Source organism: Pelodiscus sinensis, chromosome 14 (genome assembly GCF_052426305.1).
Source record: "Pelodiscus sinensis isolate ZL-2025 chromosome 14, ASM5242630v1, whole genome shotgun sequence".
NCBI lineage: Eukaryota > Metazoa > Chordata > Testudines > Trionychidae > Pelodiscus > Pelodiscus sinensis.
Window position 1 is genome coordinate 9,880,650 of NC_143065.1, and position 20,863 is coordinate 9,901,512.

At 43.5% G+C, this 20,863-nt stretch overlaps 1 protein-coding gene across 9 annotated transcripts in view; it reads right to left on the reverse strand.

Moving 5' to 3' along the window:
• The window catches only part of CSNK1G1 (casein kinase 1 gamma 1), a 160,587-nt gene that overhangs the window by 69,165 nt on the left and 70,559 nt on the right, over window positions 1-20,863 (reverse strand). For 8 of the 9 annotated variants that reach the window (XM_075897483.2, XM_075897479.2, XM_075897485.2 and 5 more), the window contains 2 exons: window positions 10,519-10,559; window positions 8,407-8,476 (listed from right to left, as the gene is read on the reverse strand). The exons of the other annotated variant lie outside the window; for it this stretch is intronic. In XM_075897483.2, the coding sequence (XP_075753598.1) occupies window positions 8,407-8,476; window positions 10,519-10,559 (111 nt within the window). The remainder of the gene's footprint in view (window positions 1-8,406; window positions 8,477-10,518; window positions 10,560-20,863) is intronic. 9 annotated transcript variants of the gene reach the window in all.

Genomic DNA, 20,863 nt, shown 5'->3' on the forward strand with positions numbered 1-20,863 from the left:
TGAGCAAAGGAATTGTAAATTAAAAGCTATATATTATAAAGTAGGTAAAACATTAGTCCTTAACAGGCTAACAGGTCAGTTTCAGGATATTCAAACAGCTGGTTTTCAAATGACTGTAAAAATACCTTCTGTTTCATTCTTGTAAATCAAATACACTTGAGCAAAGTTTCAGACTCGCCTCAAGCTTAGATTTGCTCAGTCCATCCCAATTTTACTTTTACAATACAAGGAGGAAAAGCCTTGAAGCTATTTAATGTCACTCTTCCCTAAAGAATATAAGTCCATGGTCACAACTGCTGGCTCCTGCTGCCGGAAGCCTTGCAGGAGAGGGGACAGGAGCAGAAGCTGGCCCTGCCACATGCACGGCTACTGGCGCCTGCTGCCAGCGCACCCTAGATCCCCCATGCACAGCAGGGGGCTGGCAGTTAGGAGCTTCACATACACCCAGGACCAGAGGCTGGTTCCTGCTGCCGGCTCCCCAGCACAATTTAACTAGCTAACTGGGATTTCACATCCATAGTGGCAGCACAGTAAAACTCTAGTTTTCATCTAAATTAAGTTCTTTTTCTGAACAATACAAGCACTTAACTGCTGGGAACCAAGTCTCTGCCAAGGCCCAATGTCTTTAAGTCCTACGTCAAGCAGATTAGTATAAAAATAGATCTCTAACAGAAATAAACTTGTTTTCACTGCACATGCATCAAGCAGAAACAGTCTGGCACTAGATGTATGTTTAAACACTATCTTAAGACATCAAACAGAAGCCTGTAAATGACTGGCAATACACCTTACTGTGCAAATTCCACAAGTTAAGGTCAAAAGATTGAATAAAGCTTTAAGAATTAGCGAGTGGGAAGAAACCCAGGGTATTCTTGAACATCTAAGAGTTCCATTAGCTACTCTGCTGAAAGAAAATATTGAGCTTGTTCTAATGGAATGGAGTTTGCACTCCTGTGCAACTATTGGTCACCAATATAAAGTCAACATTTGCTAACACATTCAAAGTCAAGTCAACTCAAAGGCAGCAGGATAGGGCAGAGTGGGAGACAGCTCCATGGCTCCTGCCTCTCGCCTTTCCCCGTGCTGCTGCCTCTGATACAGAGCAGCAGGGCTGGGGGGGGGGGGGGGGGGGGTGCGGTTTTGAGAATAACTGTGAGGGTTAACCAATTAGCCCAGGCTCATTGGTTAACCACATACACGGATACACGTTAACATCCCTAGACTAGATAATACTTAGTCCTATTTAGAGTGCAGGGGACTGGACTAGAAGATAGATTCATATTCCCTTTTTCATTAGCTGTGGGGAACGAATTATTTCCCCAGGTGGAAATATCTTAAAGGAATATAACAGAACAGCTGGCATTCAGCATACATGCATTGGCTTTTTTATTTTTAATACCCTGGAACCACCTCCTCTACAGCTCATTCTGCTGGAGAGATGAAGGACAATTAATTTATCCCTCTCACTCCCATCTTCCTTACTCAGTGCTGTTCAGACGCTCTATTGATAGAATCTGAAAGGACAACTTTTCTTAAACTTTCCAAGGAGCTCTGTTCCCTCTCCATTCTTCGGGGCCTGCAGTAGCAATGTAAAACTGTTTCCTGTGGACAGTCTCCTCAAAACTCAGCTCAGTTTGGCAGGAATTTTATTGTTAGAAACTAATCATTTTAGAAAGTGTTTATAATTGTTATGTTCCTGACTACTACGCTTCATGCTCAGTTCTGCAATCTGCCCATAGCAGCTGCTTGGGAAAGGTCTTGTGATTTGTCCAAGCAATTAACTCCTAAATCTAATCAACTTACTGAATGTAGTAAATAAAGTCTACCTACTTTCCCTTCTGCTCGACTGTACATTTTGTTTGCTAACTTAAATTATCCTGGGAGCAGGGAGAGAGGCTCAGCACCTAGGGCTGAGACCAACATTCCACACACCAGCATCTGTGCTCTGAAAGCAGACCCTGTTCCCAGACAGCTCTGACTGGTTGGAGCAGGGGTGAGAAAAGGACAAAGCAGGGGCGTGGTTGGCCTCTCTCCTCCTCCCCCAGCCCCAGAGCAGGAATAATATTCTGGCCTAACTTCCTGCTCTCCTCCTACTGGAGAAGGAAACATAAGGTCTGCTCCAGCACAGACGCAACAATGGCAGCTGCAAGGATATCCCATGTTGAGTCTGAGCTGTGGGTAGGGGAACAAGCCCAGGGAGGATCCCAGTAAGCTTGTATCATATCTAGAGCCCAAAATCGAGGATTCGCTTCACCAGTGACTGATACTGGGGGACACTAGCCCCGTTCACTGATGAGCTCACTGCTGCTGATACAGATGCTAAGTGACTTCTGGTTGAACGCTGACGATGTGAAAAGTTTCTACACCCCAAGGCCAGTGTGGGACTGAGGAGCCCTTGCGAGTGACATCACAAATAGGACTTGGGAGGGTTAATTTGGACTCATGCTACTGAGCTACCGGGTGAGAAATGTAAAACCCCGTTTTCCTCTCAGACGTAGCCCTGCAGAGGCAGCTTTTCTGACAGGCCACTCCTCGTAAGATCGATGGTGATGGAAAAGTCAATAAGGTTAGTTTACACAGAGGGCGTAAAACAAAAATGAGTCCAACTGCCTGTGGCAACCACACCTCAGACTCTGTCCTTTAAAATGAGCAGAAGCAGCAGCTCCTTGTCTAGGAGGCTGGGTGACCTAACCAGATGAGTATTGACAGAAGCAAGGACTTTTATGAATATCTTCAATGAGGTAAAATGGCAGAAAAAAAATAAACACACTGTAGACCCCTGGAGGAGTCACTGAACACAAAAGCTAGGAGACAGACTCTCACCAGCTTGCAAGGAGAGAACTACCCGAGCAGACACCAATTGCATAATGTCCACTTCAGGGCCACACCTGTTTGGCCAATATTTCAAGGGGCAGTCCCAGAAAAGCACACTGGGGATGATATTAACTGACAGGAAAGCAGGAGGGAGCTAAAGGTGACCCAAGGAAGTGCTCCAGGAAAAGGGCTAGATCCTTGCTGGTAACTTTTTCAAGCATTGCCTCTATGCGACACCCGGGACAAGGTCTCTGGTGTCAAGCCACAGAATTCTCTTGGAAAGCAATGTCACCTCAGAGGATTATGCTGCATTACACTGATGCTCTAGCTAAGGAGGGGGAACCCCTCTTGTGCAAAAGACAACTATTAAGCACGCTAAAGTCTGTATGTTTATACCAAGTGTTCTGAAATTTGTTATGCCTCATGGGAGTACAGGGTATGGAAGTGATCCAAATATGAGGTTACCCAAAGGCTGGTCTACACAAGAAGCACTACAGCAGCACCAATGCAGCTGTGCTACTTGAGCATTTCTGGTGACTATGCCAACAGATGGAGTTAAGCCAATAGGACAACTCTATCTCCATGAGAGGGGGTATCTATTTTAGCAAGAGAAACTTTGCCTCCAACACAGCACTGTCCACACTAGTACTTAGGTTGATTCCTCAGGGGTGTGGATTATAAGACATCAAGGAAGTCTAGGCTAAAAACTGTGAAAAATCTTGACAGATATGAGCACCCATGGAAAAAAGTTAGTGGGTGCTTAGCACCCTGAAGCCCCCCTTCAGCTGTTCCTTGGCATGCAGCAGGCACTGGGAGGAGGAGCAGGGGGTAGAACTTGGCAGGAGGAGATGGGATAGGTGGGGACCAATGTTCACTAAGCTGTACACCTGTGCAGCCACTCAGATTCAAACGCCGCCCAGCTGATCAGCAGGTCTGGTTTTTGTTTGTGTCTGCTGGTGGTGCACATTTACATGTGCATCAGTGCACATAAAATGCATTCTGCACATGGATGGAAAAGATTCTAGAGGGAACACTGGTGAGGGTGAGACCTGAGCCAGAGCAGAGGCTGAGCACTCCCAAAGCAAAGAGGAAGCCTGTGCTTGTGCTGACAGTTGAACGGGACTATGAAATCGTATCCCAAAGGAAGAATTGGAAGCCTCAATACTTGAGACATTCAAAACTAGACAGGACAAAAGTTATCTTCAGGGTCAACTCTGCAATCAGGAGAAGGGAGGCCCAGATGTTTTAGTGCAGTGGTCCCCAACCTTTAGAGGCTTTGGGCGCCAGGGGGCGTGGCCGTTCGCCTGCAGGGCGCCAGAGGACGGGGACACATACACGCCCAGGAGCAGTCCCCCCACCCATAGCCACGTGCTCGGGGGGGCCCACCCCCCTGCAAGCGCCGCGCACCCGGGGCCGGCGCTCCCCCCCCCCCCCAAGTGCTGCGCGCCCGGGCCATGAGCGGCCAATTCGCGGCGCTCCTGGGGCCGGCGCTTACCATGCGCCCGGGCCAGCTCCGGCACAGCGCATGCACCACGTGCCCGGGGCCAGGCCAGCCCCGAGCACTTGGCAGGCGCACACAAATGGCCCCGTGGGCGCCATGGCGCCCACGGGCAGTGTTGGGAACCACTGCTTTAGTGGGTCTCTTCTACCTCTCATTTCTACGAACAGTTCAAATTCCCACGTCATGCACAACAGTAATAGAACCCTTGAAAAACCAGCCCAAGCACAGCAGACATTTGAAATAGCTGCAGAATGCTGCCCAGCGGCAGATATCGGGCAGGGCGAGCAGGGCGGCTGCCCCGGGCCCCGCGCCTGGTGTTTTAAAACTCTCATCTGCCCTGCTTAGAGCAGGGTCGGCAGCCTGGGCCCGCGTGGGAGCCCGATGTGGCACTTTGGAAGATCGAGCCCCACCCCCACGGCAGCAGGCAGCCCACGCAGGAGCAGCAGCGGTCCAAGCAAACCCCGCACTGGTCGGGTCCGGCCGCAAGGCAGCAACAACCCCGCCCCCACGCAGAACAGACCAGCATGGCGGGGCCCGTTGTGGTGCAGGAGCTGCGAATCGGCAGTGGAGGGTCCCTTGGGGCCGCTCCTGCTCCCCCGCACAAGCCCATTGGCCGGACCTGGAAAATGGCAGCTGCAAGAACCCACCAATCACTGCTCCCCTCAGGCTTTTAATCCCCCAGCACATGGCCAGGCAGCGCCTGTGGGAGAAACAGACGAGCAGTGCTTCTAGGTATGTGGCCCCCCAGCCACTCCCACTCCAATATCTTCACCCACATAACCCTCCTCCCAGACCCTGCACCCCAGTCCCCTGCCCTGGGGCACAGTCCAAACCCCTGGCCAGACCTGCCCCAGGCCAGCTGGTCCCCAGCCCACTTGTGTGGTCCCCAGCTGATTTTTCTGTGGGGTCAGTGGCCCCTAACCCAGGAGAAGTTTCCCACCCTGCCACAGATACAGGAGGCCCCTGCTTTATAATAGCCCGATTTACAACCCTCCCCCCACCACCACCATTATGACCTTTTTCCAAAGTGGGGAAGGGGCTAAAATCCCCCAATTTACATCCTTGGCCTATTGTAAATGCAGGCTCAAGTTAGGACTAGGGTTGCCAGGTGTCTGGTATTGGCCCTGACAGTCCAGTATTTATGGCTTCTGTCAGGTAAAAAAACCCAGAAAATACCGGACCAGTAAAATGTCTGGTATTTTCAGTTTCTCAGCTAGAAAGCCACTTGGGACGTTCTTGCCCTGCCGTGTCTGGTAGGGATGGAGTGTGTGAGATTTAAAGGTGCCATGATTTTTTTTTTTTGGGGGGGGGGGGGGGAGGGAGGGAAGAGACTTTTTTGCTCAACATTTGGACATCCCTCCCCTTTTTATTAATGCAGAATTTTGTTTAAAAATGAATTACAATATAAATTAGAATAAAAATTATCCAACAAAATTAAGTTTATCAAATTTACCCAATTCACATTTAATATGAAGATAGCCTTCAATTTGTGCATTTGATGCCTTTTTTCTATATTTTTCTCCAAAGGGGGGCCCGGAGAAATTGTGCTGCCCTGGACCCCGCAAAACTCTCATCCGCCCCTGACACCGCCCTCTTCAACCCAAGTGTTAAAACCTTTTATTTTGGCCTGTTCCTGCTGCTGCACCACACATTAGTTCTTCTGTGATGCTGCAGCAGCAGTGGCCAAGTGTGACACTGGAGAACACTGCCTCCATCCCCTCAGTGAGAAGAGTTGCAAAGCAGTTGACACAGCTGCCACTTTGAAGCAACAGTTTCTCTCGCCCTTGTGTAGTACACCTTCTTCTAGCTGCCAGTGCTCTGACCTGCCTGGCCATTTCATCTAGCAGCCTAGAGATCAAGTATTTAGCTGCACTGAGCTAGGAATTTTTAAATAGCCCCTTTTTGTAATACAACATTGTTAGGGGAAGAGTAATTTCTGCCTCCCATTACAGCTTTCAATAGAATCTGATCCAATGAATCTCTCTCAAAATGAATACAGCAGTACAAACTTTTCATCTTCTGGCGGAAATTAAGAGTATGGCTGCCTTGCCTGCATATTTTTAGCAAACATGTGTCCAAGTTCATGTCATCAACTCCAGAATATTCCTGTACAAAAAACCTAAAAAGGGAATTCTTTGCCATCAGATTTGTATGCTGGAATTCTGTGGAACAGGGACAGAAAATCCTCAACTGTTGTGTCTCAGTTCCTTAGTAACAGGACTGAGGGTATAACAGCGGTTTATCAAAAACCGGAGATCTAGGGAGCCTTCACTCTGGATTTCTCACAACAGCCTGCATGTCTATTAACTTGCAAGCAGAGAAAAGCTTTTACTAAGTTGGTCCTTTTAATGTGTTGTGTCCTATTTAATAATCTTTCACCTCTAGACTGTGTCAAATATTAGGAATGTGTATTAAAAAACTGATTGGATATGCAATTTCAGTACTTCCCTGTTCCTACACATACACCTGAATTCCAATTCCACATGTAGCATTATCATTCAGGTCACATATAAAAAAAGGCAAATTTAAGGTTTATCTAGGCTATACTTACACCATCAAACCATTTTAGTGGGAAGACAGCTTTCACCTGTAACAGTTGTTATACCAGTTCCATGAATTAGATAAACTATAGCAGCAAAAGCAGTTTTTTCTGCTATAAATATCCACACAAGGGCTTTTTCTGACTTGGCCAATTCAGTTTGGGCTATCATTTTTCCCCGTCTTCTAACTTGGCCTACATTTAAGCTTTGCTGGCAAAGCCTTAGACTGGAAAATGTCCAGTTTAGGGATCCTTGTGCCTGCCCTAAGACTGCAGTGTGTGCTCACCTATTGGACACACCTGTCACTTCACTTGGTGAGCCTTCCACCTACAAGTTGTTTTAAAAACTTACAAAAACCAAGCACTTGTTCACTGAAGGATGCCAGAGTGACTGGCCCTTGCAAGAAAGGAAGCAGGGTCCAGAGCACTGGGTCTGATTACCTTCTGCCCAACTGGGTTTAAGGGAAGGCACATGAGCCTTACATGGGGCAGACAGCTGAGTTGGTGTGGGATGTCTGTCAACACTCCAGGGAGGAAGAAGGCTCCTGCTGGGCCTGAAGATAGAGGGAAAAGATGCGAGCACAGAAAGGCCATGGAGGTCGACCAATAGTGAAGAGGTGCTGGGAGAGCAACGTTTCTGTTGGGCAGAAAGGCTTTATGCAGGACTTAAGCTGGACCCTAGAAGCATTTTGAATATCTGTATTGTGTGGACTTTTCAAGCAAGCCTGAGTTAACTGGAAATTTGAGACCGGCTTCAGCGGAGCCAAACTTGTTAAGCACAGGGCACCAGAGGTCAGATGAGTTATTTGCTAGAATGCAAGAGCAGTTTCCACTTCAACCAATAAAGTTATGCAAGCAGTGATTAATTGGGTTTAAAATTTAATGTAAAATCCTAGAGTCAATGAGCTAGCACCAGAATCAGTCCTGAATACATCTTGTACATTAGAATATATTTAGAAGTGGTATGTCTTGTGAACAGATTGTCTTCCTACCCTAGTCCTCAGCATAGCATTGAGGTCTCAAGTTATGGCTTGTCTATACAGCAAGCTACTGCACCGCAAGCCAGTACATCAGCTTGCCATGGTGTAATATCCCATGTGGAAAACATTACAGGGCACTGCAAGTCCTGGAGTGTGCCCTGGCATACATATGTACAAAGAACTACATTATGTTTACAGTAAACAGACTCTAGATTGTTTTTAGATCAGTGACTGTGCCCGGAATACATGGGGACAATAATTATCTATGTATTTATGACTCTCATCAGCAGTTATCAAATTCACCAAGTATAAAAATTATCAGTCGTTGAACAGCCCAGATGACAGAAGAGGAGGGTGTGGGTCACTTAATGTTTACAAGGTTTTAATGTCATAGGACTTATGCTGTTAAATTACCATTCCAATAAAGTCTTTTCTCTTGGTAGGAGTGACTCATTTGCCCCATGTAAAGTTTTCAAATGACACTCCCATGTCACAAATGGTTCATTGTTACAGTAACACTTGCTTTCAAACCAGCCATATGCTTTCTGTATGAGATGAAAGGAAGGACTCACCTGCACTGCCAAGCTGTTTATAAAACCTGTACTCTAAATGAAGTTGTGGGGCACGGGATTTTATTGGTTCCTGCAACCAGAGAAGGATGAAATAATGGTCACATTTAAATACAATTTAATGTCTATGGACATTTTTCAAATTTTACGCCAACCCACTGCCACCCAAACAGTTCAACTGCACATAATAATCTAACACAAGAATGGACTATTAGTGGTCATCTAAATGAACAGTGGACATAACAATAGACACTACTATAAGAACATTATCTCACTTAGGAAGAAGTTCTAATTTTAGACAATACACCTCTTTCAATACTTGAAGTCCCAGAAAAGAGAAGACAAACTTCCACTGAAAGATGCTCCTACTTGTATGACCCTATCTGAGAAACAGTCACAGCCCTGTAAGCATATTCTCTAGAACACACACCACCAGCAATATACAAGGCACAACCACTGGATCACTGGCAGTCCGCATGGCCTTTTTGATCATCACTAACATCAGTTTAAGCTAATTTAAAACCACATTTTGCTGGTTTAACCAGCACCGTAATTGTATAAGCATATGTATAAGCATATGGCCTTGCTGGCAGCAAGCACTGTGAGCTGCCCAATAAAAACCATCTCATATTGGAGTCTTCCATGCTGAACCCCTTAAATATCCCAAAGTGAGTAACTTACAATATTCAACCATCTCTGATTTTAAAAATTTGGTTCATGTGTTGGTTTATAAAAATATCCAATGAAGGCTCTTTAAGTGTTACACAGATGGAAGTTGAAATTGGTAGAGTCAAACTTTGTTCAAATGTCTAAAGAAAATCATTTAGGACCTGCTTCAGGTACAGTTTCAATTGAGTCTCCTGTGTCAACTCTTCCCTAATTAAAGTGTTGTGCGATGTTAGCTAAGGGTAGCACAGGCCTTGTAGAGGAATTGAGCACGGTCTCTGCTGAAGCATGCAATACTGGACACGTACAAGCACTCACTCTTTACTCAGATTCCCAAAAGTCAATTGCATACCGCTGAAGGACAGAGTCCAGCCATCTTCACATGTTTTTATTGTAATTAATCCTCCATAGTTTGCCACCTGACTATGAACACATAAGGCGGTCTGGATGAAGGGGCAAGTAATCCAAGGAGCACTGTGATCCTCAGTTTTGGGCACACCTCAAATTCAGCTGGAAGCAAACAGAACTCTTGGATGATGTGGCAGACGAGGTTACGTCCCCTCTAGCAAACTCATGTCATTGTCATTTAATAGATTTAGGGGACAGCACCAAAGTTTTGGAGTTGCGCCTTGTCAAAAAAAGTGTCCTCAAACTGAGATTTTCCCCTGCTTCCTCCTTCATGGCTCACAAAGGCTATCGAGATCAAGCTGTGCAAGGCTCCATCTTTTAACCTGTTCTCTTGGAGTCTGACAAAGATCAGGAACCTGCACACTGCACACAAAATAGGCAGCTTCTCACACGGTCTGGGTGAACTTGTGGCTTACTCAGACACTGTTCAGGAATTAACTGTAAAGACAGACAACTAAAGTTTTAGAATAGCTTCAATGTGTTTTTCTTGAATAAAAAAAGCAATTTCTGTTTTAACAACATTTATTTGCTTTGGGGACTGAGAACTTTCTGGTTGTCTTTTTTGTTTTCAAGATATACATCTTGGGTTTTTATGGAATCAAAAAGCTAGCTCATGTGTTTCTGCCAGTGGTCAATGTGTTAAGTGCTGTACAAAGGCAAAATATTTGCCCTAACAGGCTTGCAATCTTTAAAACAATAATGCTGAGGCAACACAATCATGGACACCATCTAGTCTAAGATGGCAACTTTTGAGCATATACACGATAACCCAAGAGTTAGCACCATTCTCTATGTGATATCCTCTACACCATTGTTCCAGTTTAAGAAAGGTGTCACAGCTATGCTTCAAAATTCTCAAAATATCTATTCTAACTGAAAAGTCTTGCTCTCTATCAACATACTACCCTCGCCCAGGACGACCTCGCTTCTGTTCAACCAGAATACAGTAAAAATAAACGTAGGATGAAAAAGCTGCCCCCATGCATGATATTTGCAATGGTCAAAATATTTTTAGGTATATAACCATTAAGTTCTACTCACCAGTTTGATTGCTACATATTCATTGGTATAGAGATTTTTCCCTGTGAAAGAGAGAAAGATTTTCAGTATCACAAGTATGACAGACAGTATTGCTAGCCTCAGGAATTGTGCATGATAAAAACCTATGAGCAATTCAGACAGTACCATGAACAAACCAAACCTAGGTACAATTACTCATAATCCATAGTAAGTATTATAGCTCACCAGGCTACACCAGTAACAGTCTGGACTAATTTAGGGGAGATAATGGTTTTTAACCAAATGAAATTTTTAGTTAAATTTGATTTTTTCTTATAAAAGGCTTTTTAGAAAAGAAACCCATTTAAAATTAAAATAAGAATATGACAGCTGATATTAAACCTAAGGATACGATCATCTATTGCAAATGTTAACCAATATGCATCTGCTCCCATTTAACTAAAAGTTAAACCACTGAACTGGTGGAAGACCCTGACTAAGCATCTTGAACCAGAGGCTGCTGAAGAGCTAAATCAGCTTTTAACAGAAGTTAGCCTCTTCTGCAACTGCAGTGAATATTTTCTTGATTTCAGTTTATTCAGCTATTTTAGCTCAATGGCTAGTTCATTCAAAGTTAAGAAACCAATGAGAGTAGAAAAAGCAGAAAAGCTTGTCTTCCTCTTCCAGTCTAAGAATAAAATAGATGAGAGGGAGAGATCTAAAACTTAAGGTTTTAGAACTAATGACTTGGCAACCCAAAACAAGTTCAATTCACTAACTACAGATACTGTACTACCCTTGTCTGATAAGTTTTACATGTAAAATATGGTGTAACAACCTGATAAGTTTGTGATAATAAAAAAAAAATCTTACACTTTTTTCTTAAGTAAAACTTTTAATATATTGTTTTTATACATTTAATTGAATTGGAATTTCCATCCAAACAGAGCTTGACAAATTACAAGTAAAAAATTAATCTAGGAATTAAGATATGCATTAGTCATGGTCATCTAAAATAAAACCAATAACAATTAGAAATCTGAATAATGTCAGTTAATTGCCTAAACATTAGAGATGTAAGCGACTAGTCGACTATCCAATAAGCCTAAGCTTATCACATAGTCAACTAGTGACTCAATCAGCAGGATCAGGAGCCGGTACTGGGGCGAGCCAGCTTAAAAGCTGGTTTCCCCCAGCACCATCTCTGCAGAGGGCAGGGGAGGCAGAGGTGTAGTGGGGAACTAGGTGCAAGCTGGGACAGTTGATTCCTGGTTCGTGCCCAGTCCTCCCACTGCTGCACTTCTGCTTTTTAAATGTATTAAGAGCCGCTGCTACGAATACATTTAAAAAGCAGAAGGGCAGTGGGGTTAGCTCCCGGGGCTGGGAGCTAACCCCACTGCTGCTCTGCAGTTTCCCCCCTTATCGACTAGTCAACAGAAATTCCATTGACTAGTCCATTTGTTGATTAAACACAATTTAACACCCCTACTAAATACATTTGTATAGTGTTCTCCCGATTAAAAAAAGAGCAGCACAAAATTAAGTGTAAAGGCTCTATTGTGGCTACATTTACATTGCACTGCAGTGTGAACTATGGGGATACATAGATATAGCAGAGCTCTCCAAAGAAGGTAACATGCAACATTAATTATGAATAATGAACGTTTAGCTCCATGACACTGCAAACACTTAACATTTCAGTAGGACTACCCAGTGTGCAGTCAATGGATCATGTAACTAAAGCTACAGACCTGTTCAAGTGTTCACAAGATCAGTGTGTTTTCAATGTTTGGGTTGATGCTTAATATGTAGATTTTAGAGTTGCACTAGCACAGATTTTAAAATTAGATTTAGAGATCCACGACCTAGTTTAAAACAATGATTATTTTTCAATAGTGCATTAAATAGTCTTTATTTAAATTGCTACATTTTCATCTTCTCAGGACTGGAAGAATACTGCTATTTCTTACAGTGAAACCTTTGTTATCCAGCACTGTTAACCGGCATTGCCACCAGCCACAATACTGTCACATCTTCTGGTACACAGGCCTGGCTTGGTTTACCATGATAGTCTTAAATAAAAAATTAAGTACTAATCATCTTTAACTCAAAATAGAAATGTGAGACCAACTGCCTGAAACTACAAAACTACCAATATTAAAAACATGAGTTTTACTATTATTGTCCATTGGTTTTTCCTAGGTTGATGGGACCCTCAGATAACCAGAATGTTTAGATAACCGGAATGCCCTAATCCCCAAGTGTGCCGGATACCACAGGTTTTACTGTACTTGCAACTGGCACAAGGGAAGTAGAAGCTAAAAAACTCAGATTCAAGTTTTCCTCAGAAGACTGACTGAATTGCTACCCAAATTTGACCATTTCAGAACGCAATTAAAGAACCTGACAGGAAGGAAATCTTAGAAAAAAGCCATGAGGCATATCAGAGATGGACTGAAAGCACCAGTCTGAAAAATACAAATAGCATAATCGTTGTAGATGGATTTCTACAGTTTTTGCAAAGTATTAAATTTTAATATTTAATACAAATTAGTTATTGATTTCCATGGTCTGAACACTAGAAATGACTACACAAATAAATTGTGTGGCTAAGTAGGAAGTAAACAGCAACAAACAATTAAGTATTTAAAATGTTTGAGAGATTTAGATTACGCACTCTTTGGGTAGAGACTGTTTGCATTACTCCTGAAACTATAGGCCCTAATACAAGTGATCCCTCTGAGATTAGACTGAGCAATATAACTATTGAACATCAGTAAAGCTATCTGAGACCAGGACGTAGGACTAACTTCTCCAGTCCTTCTCATGGTCTTAGAAAGGATCTGAAAATTCTGAAATCACTATAAATTCCAACTGGAATTGGGAAGTGGGGGGGAGAATAGCTAAAGGGTTGTAGTGAGGTGATCAAACTTGTAAACATTGTTCAGAAATGGTGCATAATCAAAGTACAGTCTTTTTAAAAATGTGTACAGAGCCATGTAGATGTCCTACAATTCTCATGGAGAGAAAATAATCTGAAGGCCATTTTTTCATTGCAAACCAGTTAAATGCTAACAGGCAGACACGTAAACCTGTCATGGAATCATATCATAAGACTGGCCATACTGAGTCCAACCCTGCACTCTGACAGTAGTCAGTGCCAGATGCTTCAGAATGAATGAACAGAAGGAAATTGAGAGAGCCATCCCGTCATCTAGTACCTTCTTCTGGCAGTCAGAAGTTTAGGGACACTTGGAGCATGAGGTTGCATACCTGACCATATTGGCTAACAGCCATTAATAAGATTAGAAAAATTAATGGAAGATAATTCCTATTTGAACTCAGTTATAATTCTGGCCTTCCCAACATGACTTAGCAAGGAATTGCACAGACTGACTGTGCATCCCATGAAGTAGTACTTCCTTATGTTTATTTTAAACCTGCTGCCCACTAATTTCACTGGGTGACCCTAGTTCATGTATTGTGAAGAATATACAAGAAAATGTCACATGAAATTAGTCACCCAGTTTTATCAGATCCCTTTGTAACTCTTCGTAGACACAGCTTTGGACTTAACTATCTTAAGAAATTTTATATCATCCGCAAAATTTTGCCACAGATCCCAATATAGATCTTTGTGGGACCCTGATATTTGCCTTTCTCCACTGTGAAAACTGGCCCTTTATTCCTACTCAATGTTTCCTAGCTTTTAAACAGTTATTGATCCATAAGACCGCCGTCCCTTCTATCCCATGACTGCTCACTTTGCTTATGAGGCTTTGATGAAGGACCTTGTCGAAGGCTCTCTGCAAATCAAATATATTGTGTCCACTGGGTCACCTTTTTACATATGCTTGTTGATCCCCCCAAAGGTAATAGATCAATGAGGCATGATTTCCCTTTACAAAAGTCATGTTGATTCTTCCAACCAATGACATTGATCTATATGTATGATCTCTCTTGTCTTTATTACAGCTTCAACCAATTTGCCTGGCACTGAATCTGGGCACATTGGTCTTAAATTACCAGGATTACCCTGGAGCCTTTTTTAAAAACATACATTACGTTATCCATCCTCCAGCCAGCTGATAAAGGCTGATTTAAGTGGTCGGTTACAAACAAGTTAGTAGTTCTGCTATTTCGCTGCACAAGAGTTCCTTCTTAGGTGAATACCAGCTGATCCTGATGACTTAATGCTGTTTAAAATGTATCCGTTTGTTCCAAAACCATCTCTGATGCCTTAATCTGGGACAGTTTTTTTAAACCTGTCCCTTTTATAGACTGGATCAGATGTGGGATTCATATGCCGTGCAAGGGAGAAATGATCCAACTTTTCTAACATGGTGCCTGATTGCTGTTCTGACATCTATGCTTTACAACCCTATAGTTTTTTTAAAATAAACTCTCTCTCAAGGGCATCCTTCAGCCTAGATGGGCAAAATGATTTAGCATTTAGACAGATCCAAATTAAGGATATTAAAATGCGTGTATTTATGTAAACGTGTAACTGATGAATTTTTTACGTGTTACATATTTATACACCAGGGGAGAGGGGAAGCAAGCAGGAGCCTGTGCTCATGGGGAGCCAGCCCTGAGCATCAGCTCCATTCCCCCCTCCCCATTGCTGTCTCTATCACAGGCAGCAGCGGGGGTAGGGCGCGGGGGGGGGGGGGCGGAAGAGGCTAAGCAGAAGCCAATATGCACTGGGAGCAGACTTGAAAGCTGACTCCTTGCATGCACCAGCTCCTGCCTATCCCCCTTCCCCCACACTGCTGCCTCTGTATTAGAGGCAGAGTGGGGGGACAGGCACCTCCACATAAGGCTCCTCTAAAGCCTGAATGCATGGGGAGCTGGCTTAAGCCGGCATCACTTTTTGCTGTATTCAGCTTCACAAAATGAGCTATACAATTTTAAAATTAAAAATGATTTCTTTAATAGGCTAGTAGCATTCATTTGGAAAAGCTTCTTAATAGATACGCCTACCCTGCTCACTCCTAACAGTGTACAAGCACATCTCTCTCCAGATATGTACAACTATTACAGGAAGAACAGCCATCTAGCTGACCAATCCCACTCCACATTTGCATGGTGGGTAAACACTAACCACCTGTAATTTTAAGGGACACCAAGCTATGCAAGCTGAGTGCTGTTTAGTTTGACATGTGACCCAACAATTGGTTCCAATATTACAAAAGAAGTAGAAGCCATCATCATTTAGTTACCATTTAAAAAAAGAGCTCTCCTAGAGCCATGGCTAGCAGCAGAAACTTAAAATTTGACCCAATAATGGCCCTCAGTCACCAAAACTGGTTCAGATTTGAGCAAGTTATGAAAGTTGAAAGTTTCCTATCTGTTTTATTTAGTATAGCTAGACCCAGGCTTAATTTAAAAATGTATCGGCCTTCTGTTAGCACTGTATATGCATCATGACATCTCACTTCAGCATGCCACAGAAGTAGTCCAGATGGGACCAAGGCAAAATGGATATTCCTGCATCAAAATACCCTTCAACAGAGGGGAAATTGCAGAGGGTTGAGAACTAGAGTTCAAGACACCTTCCCTCTCCGGTTATCATGTGCCAATGAGATCCTGGTCTCTGAAGTAGGGATGCAAAATTCCATTAGTTCAGTTAAATGTTGAGCTTAACTGATTAAATGGGGGGGGGGGGGGGGGGGAAGGAGAGGAAGCAGGCAGGGCATAGAGTGGACCCTGCACCACCCGGCTGCTTCTGGCTCCGCATTAGACTGACAGCTTCTAGCCTGCATGGGGTTAGAAGCAGCAGCTGAGAGGGACTGCCAGCTCTCAGCCCACACGGGCTGGAAGCCAGCAACCCTTCTGGGGTGGAGCAGCAGGCAGGGGGCCTCTCCTGGATAACCAGTTAGCAGATTACCCATTCACACCCCTACTCTAAAGCCATACCTAGTTTAGAGTTTCTGGTCCTGTTTTAACTGTTTAATTGCCAATTGGTAAATACTAGCCAAGACATTCTACAAACATGTTCTAGAACAAAAACAAAAACAAAAAAACAAAAAAAAACACCACCTTGTCCTAGGGCATAATTTAGCATCACAGGAATGTAGGGCTGGAAGGGGCCTTGAGAAGTCATCAAGTCTGGCTCCTTGTGCTGACAGGCCAACTAAACCTATACCATCCCTGACAGGTATTTTCTTGAAAACCTCTGCAAATGGGTATTCTCAAACCTATTCCAGAGCTCATCTAATCATTATAGCTAGAGACTATATTTAATCTTGATGTCTCCTGCCACAGTTTAAGTCCATTAGTTTTTCTCCTCGGGCCAGTAGACATGGAGAACAAGTGATCAACATCTTCGTAATAGCCCTTAACACATTTCAAAACTTACTGGATCCCAGTCATCTTTCCTTAAGACGACACATGCTCCTTTTTAATTGTTGTTTTGAGGTTTTTTGTTTTGCTTTTTTTTTTTTAAATAAAACTTTCCTCATGTCAGGTTTTCTAAAGCTTTCATTGCTTGTGTTACTCTCCTCCGGACTCTTCAGTTTCCCCATCTCTTTCCCACAGTGTGGTTCCCATAAATAAACGCAATATTTCAACTGAGGCCTCACCAACGCAGAGTACTGCAGTGCTATCACCTCCTGTTTTTTACATATGGCAGCCCTCCCTGTTAATACACCCCAGAATGGTATTAGCACTTCTCACAATGGTAGCACATTGTTGGCTCATTCAGTAAGTGAAACTATAATCCCCAGATCCTTTTCAAGAGCACTACCACTAAGTCAATTATTCCCCATTTTAAAGGTGGGGATTTGATTGTCCTTTCTAAGTGGTGTACTTTGCACTTCATTGAATTTCCTCTTTCATTGCTAGCCAGCTTTCTAATTTGTTGAAGTCATTTGAATTCCAGTTCTGTCCAATAAAATGCTAGCAATCAACCCCAAATTGTATAAGCGTACTCTCCAATTCAGTGTCCAGTTTATGGTCCATTCAACAAATATTACTTCCTAGACAAATGTGTAATTAGTTTTAGGTGTCTGGATTAGTTAATTAACAATGCCAAAACATCACTTTGCTCAATACAAGTCAGTGTGTACTAGAACACAGATGCACGAAGGACTTGGAAGACTTTCTGGAAGATTACACAGTGTCATGAGGGCTCTGACCTTTTTAACTTGGTGGGACTAAAGTAGCAGCTCTTTCTTACTACTTGAGGTTTAGGGTAAAGGCTAGAAGATGTATGCTCAAAGTGCTGTCATTGTTTTTGAAAAATATCCTATTGGCATGGGGCATGCCGTAAGGGCTCCTACTTCCAACTCATCAAGTAGACATGACTACCAGGAAAGCCATCTTCACTAAAAAATACAAGTGGAAGCAGGTAGCCATTGGCTTAAACTGGGTCTTGTAAAACATTTAAGAAAAACTCAGGTCTAATGTTGGGATAGGCCACTTGACCTAGGGAAAGCATCTTCCAATTCCCTTGAGGAACCTCACTGTCATTGGGGGAGCAAATATGGAAAAACTCTATTGGGAAACAGCTGCCAGATATTGAGCGCCGTTAGCATCTGACAGCAATGAAGATATTAAACACTAAGATATTAAATTCTAAGGTCACTGCTGAATCTTCAGTGACTTTTCTGCTGGGAAATACTATTCTCTTTACCACTTCTGTTTCTAATCCTGAGAACTAACTATCAGCCACGCTTTGAGGCAAAGAACACAGACTGAGGTGAAGGACCTACTCACTTCCTTGGGAAAGAAGGTAAGGGGCAGTCTGGAGAATATCTGGTGAGCAAGTAGCCAACTGAATGATGTAAGGGAACCGCATCTGTCTGAACCATGTTGGGACTATTATTCTAAGAATAACCCTGGCCTTGTCTTTATCAAGATCAGAACTTTGGATATTAGGGGAGTTGGCAGGAATGCATACAGAAGACCCGATGACTAGGGAAGAAGAAAACATCCCCACAAGCACTGGAGATACAGCCCGTGTCTGGAGAAGACCTGTGTACATTTCTTGTTCCAGGCCACAACAAGATGCCCCATTGCTGAAATATGCAGTCAGGTACAACCTTGTCAGCAGATATAGAATGTGCATATGTTGTCCATCATGATCTTTATGCGTTTGCCCCAATCAACGGTAGCAATTAGCAACAAATCTCACTGCCCTAAGTTCCAGCAAGCTGATGTGTAGAATAGCCTTGAGAGGTATCCACCTGTCTTGGGCTGTGACCATTTACACATGCTCCCCGAACAGGTATGAATTAAAGGAAATTAATTAATGCTGATTAGCAGAGTTTATAGAAAATGGACCCTACCTGAATCAAATTAACTTGATTTTTATAAAAGTTTGATTTAGATACTTGGTATCATGTGACAGATTAAAAACTAGAATGACAAAATTAACATGGCATAAATCAAATGGGTTAAAAGCCAGGTAACTGATAGATCTCAAAATGTGTTTCCAGTAGGAAATTGGTTCTTGGCCCTTATGCTACTTAACGTTTTTATTAGCGACTTAGAAAAAACACACAGATAAAGACTGCAGATGAACCAAAAATGGGGGAGTGGCAAATAAAGACAAGTCACTGATACAGCAATCTTCTGGCAAGTTGGGATCAAAAACCAGAGTTTTAATATGACAGTGTAAACACGTACATCTAGGAACAAAGAATCTTGGCCATACTTACAGTATGGAGGACTCAATCCTGAGAAGCAGTCACTCAAGACTTGGAGGCTGTGGTGGATAATCAACAAGCTCTCAGTGAGTAGGGTTGCCAGGTGTCCGGTATTCACCTGGACAGTCCGGTATTTGCGGGCTCCATCCAGTAAAAAAAACAACAACAAAAAAACAGGAAATACTGGACATGTGAAATGTCTGGTATTTCCTGTTTCCATCGAACGGAAGACAATTTTCCCCTGCTGCATCTGGTGGGGGCAGGTGAGTGAGGAGGGCAGAAGAGTTGTAGTGAGGGGGGTTAAAGGGGGCACTTGCTGGGCGCCACACTAGGGGAGCACCAGGCTGGGAGCAGAGCACACACTACTCTGGCCCACGTGACCAGCAGAAACCCGGGAGCTGGCCACGTGATGCCTCCCTCAACACCAGACGTGGCCAACCTGCGGCTTGCAAGCCACATGCAGCTCGACCCCCAAAAGTGTGGCTCACGAAGCTGCTCCTGCGATCTCCCCCCAGCCCCTTGTGCTTACCAGGTTGGAGCAGGGAGCTGCAGGGTTTTAAAAATGGCACCCAAGATGGTGGCCGTCTTAAAGGGACAGCATCCTTTAAAAAAATTTCTTTGTTTTTGTTTCACAATTCTGTTATGGTTTTGTTTTTTTTCCCCTGTTTGACAACTTTGGTCTCCCCTCTCTCGCCCCCCCCCCCACAGAATTTTTTCCCAGTTTTTTTGGGGGGTGGGGAGTTCAGAATTTTGTACAATCATCTGGCAACCCTATCAGTGAGATGGTATGGCCAAAAGAACTAATGCGATCATAAGGCACATAGATGGGAAATTCCAGGTAGGAGGCAGAGATTATTTTACCTCTTATTTGAAACTGGTGCACTGCTGTATCCAGTTTTGATACCCACAATTCTAGAAGGCTGTTGATAAATGGAGAAGTATTCAGAGAAGAGTCACAAGAATGATTAAGTTACTGGAAAACATGCCTCAGTGTTGGATCAAGGAGCTCGATCGATGTAGTTAAGCAAAGAGTAGGTTAAGGGATGATCATCAGAGTTTATAATCACCTCCTTAGGGAACAAATATTTAATAGTGTCCTCACACTGGTCTTGAAATCTATGAATCATTTGGTGTGACATCACTTACTGGCTCTATAAATGACTAACATGCCTAAATCTAGTGCTGATGCCCCAACTAAAGAAGTGCCCAAGGTTACTAATGCCACGAGACATCTAGGTTTCAAACACTGGTGTTAGTGATTTGTTTCTGAAGACAGACCACAAGCTCTCCTAGAGAACTACCTGCTGATGCTGGATCACTGATCTGCACGTTTGTCCTATGGGCAGTCAGCTGCACAATGACATCCCTGAACTTCCAATGTAGCTGCTTCTGGGATCACACTACTTTGGCACTCCAGGTCTGTTGCAGTTGAACAGGGCCCTCTGACACCCCATCTCCAGTGCTTTAGTCCTGATATGCATTCTCTAGCAGTGCCAGGAAAACTCTGCACTTTCATCCTCCATGCAGGGGTAACAGTAAGTTTGTTTTTCCTACAGATAGCCCCAAAGTTCTCATACTCTTTGACAGGTACCTAAACCTGGGCAATCAGGTAGTAACACTTATCATAGAATCATAGAATAATAGGACTGGAAGGGACCTCAAGAGGTCATCGAGTCCAGCCCCCCGCCCTCAAGGCAGGACCACGCTCCGTCTACACCATCCCTGACAGATGTCTA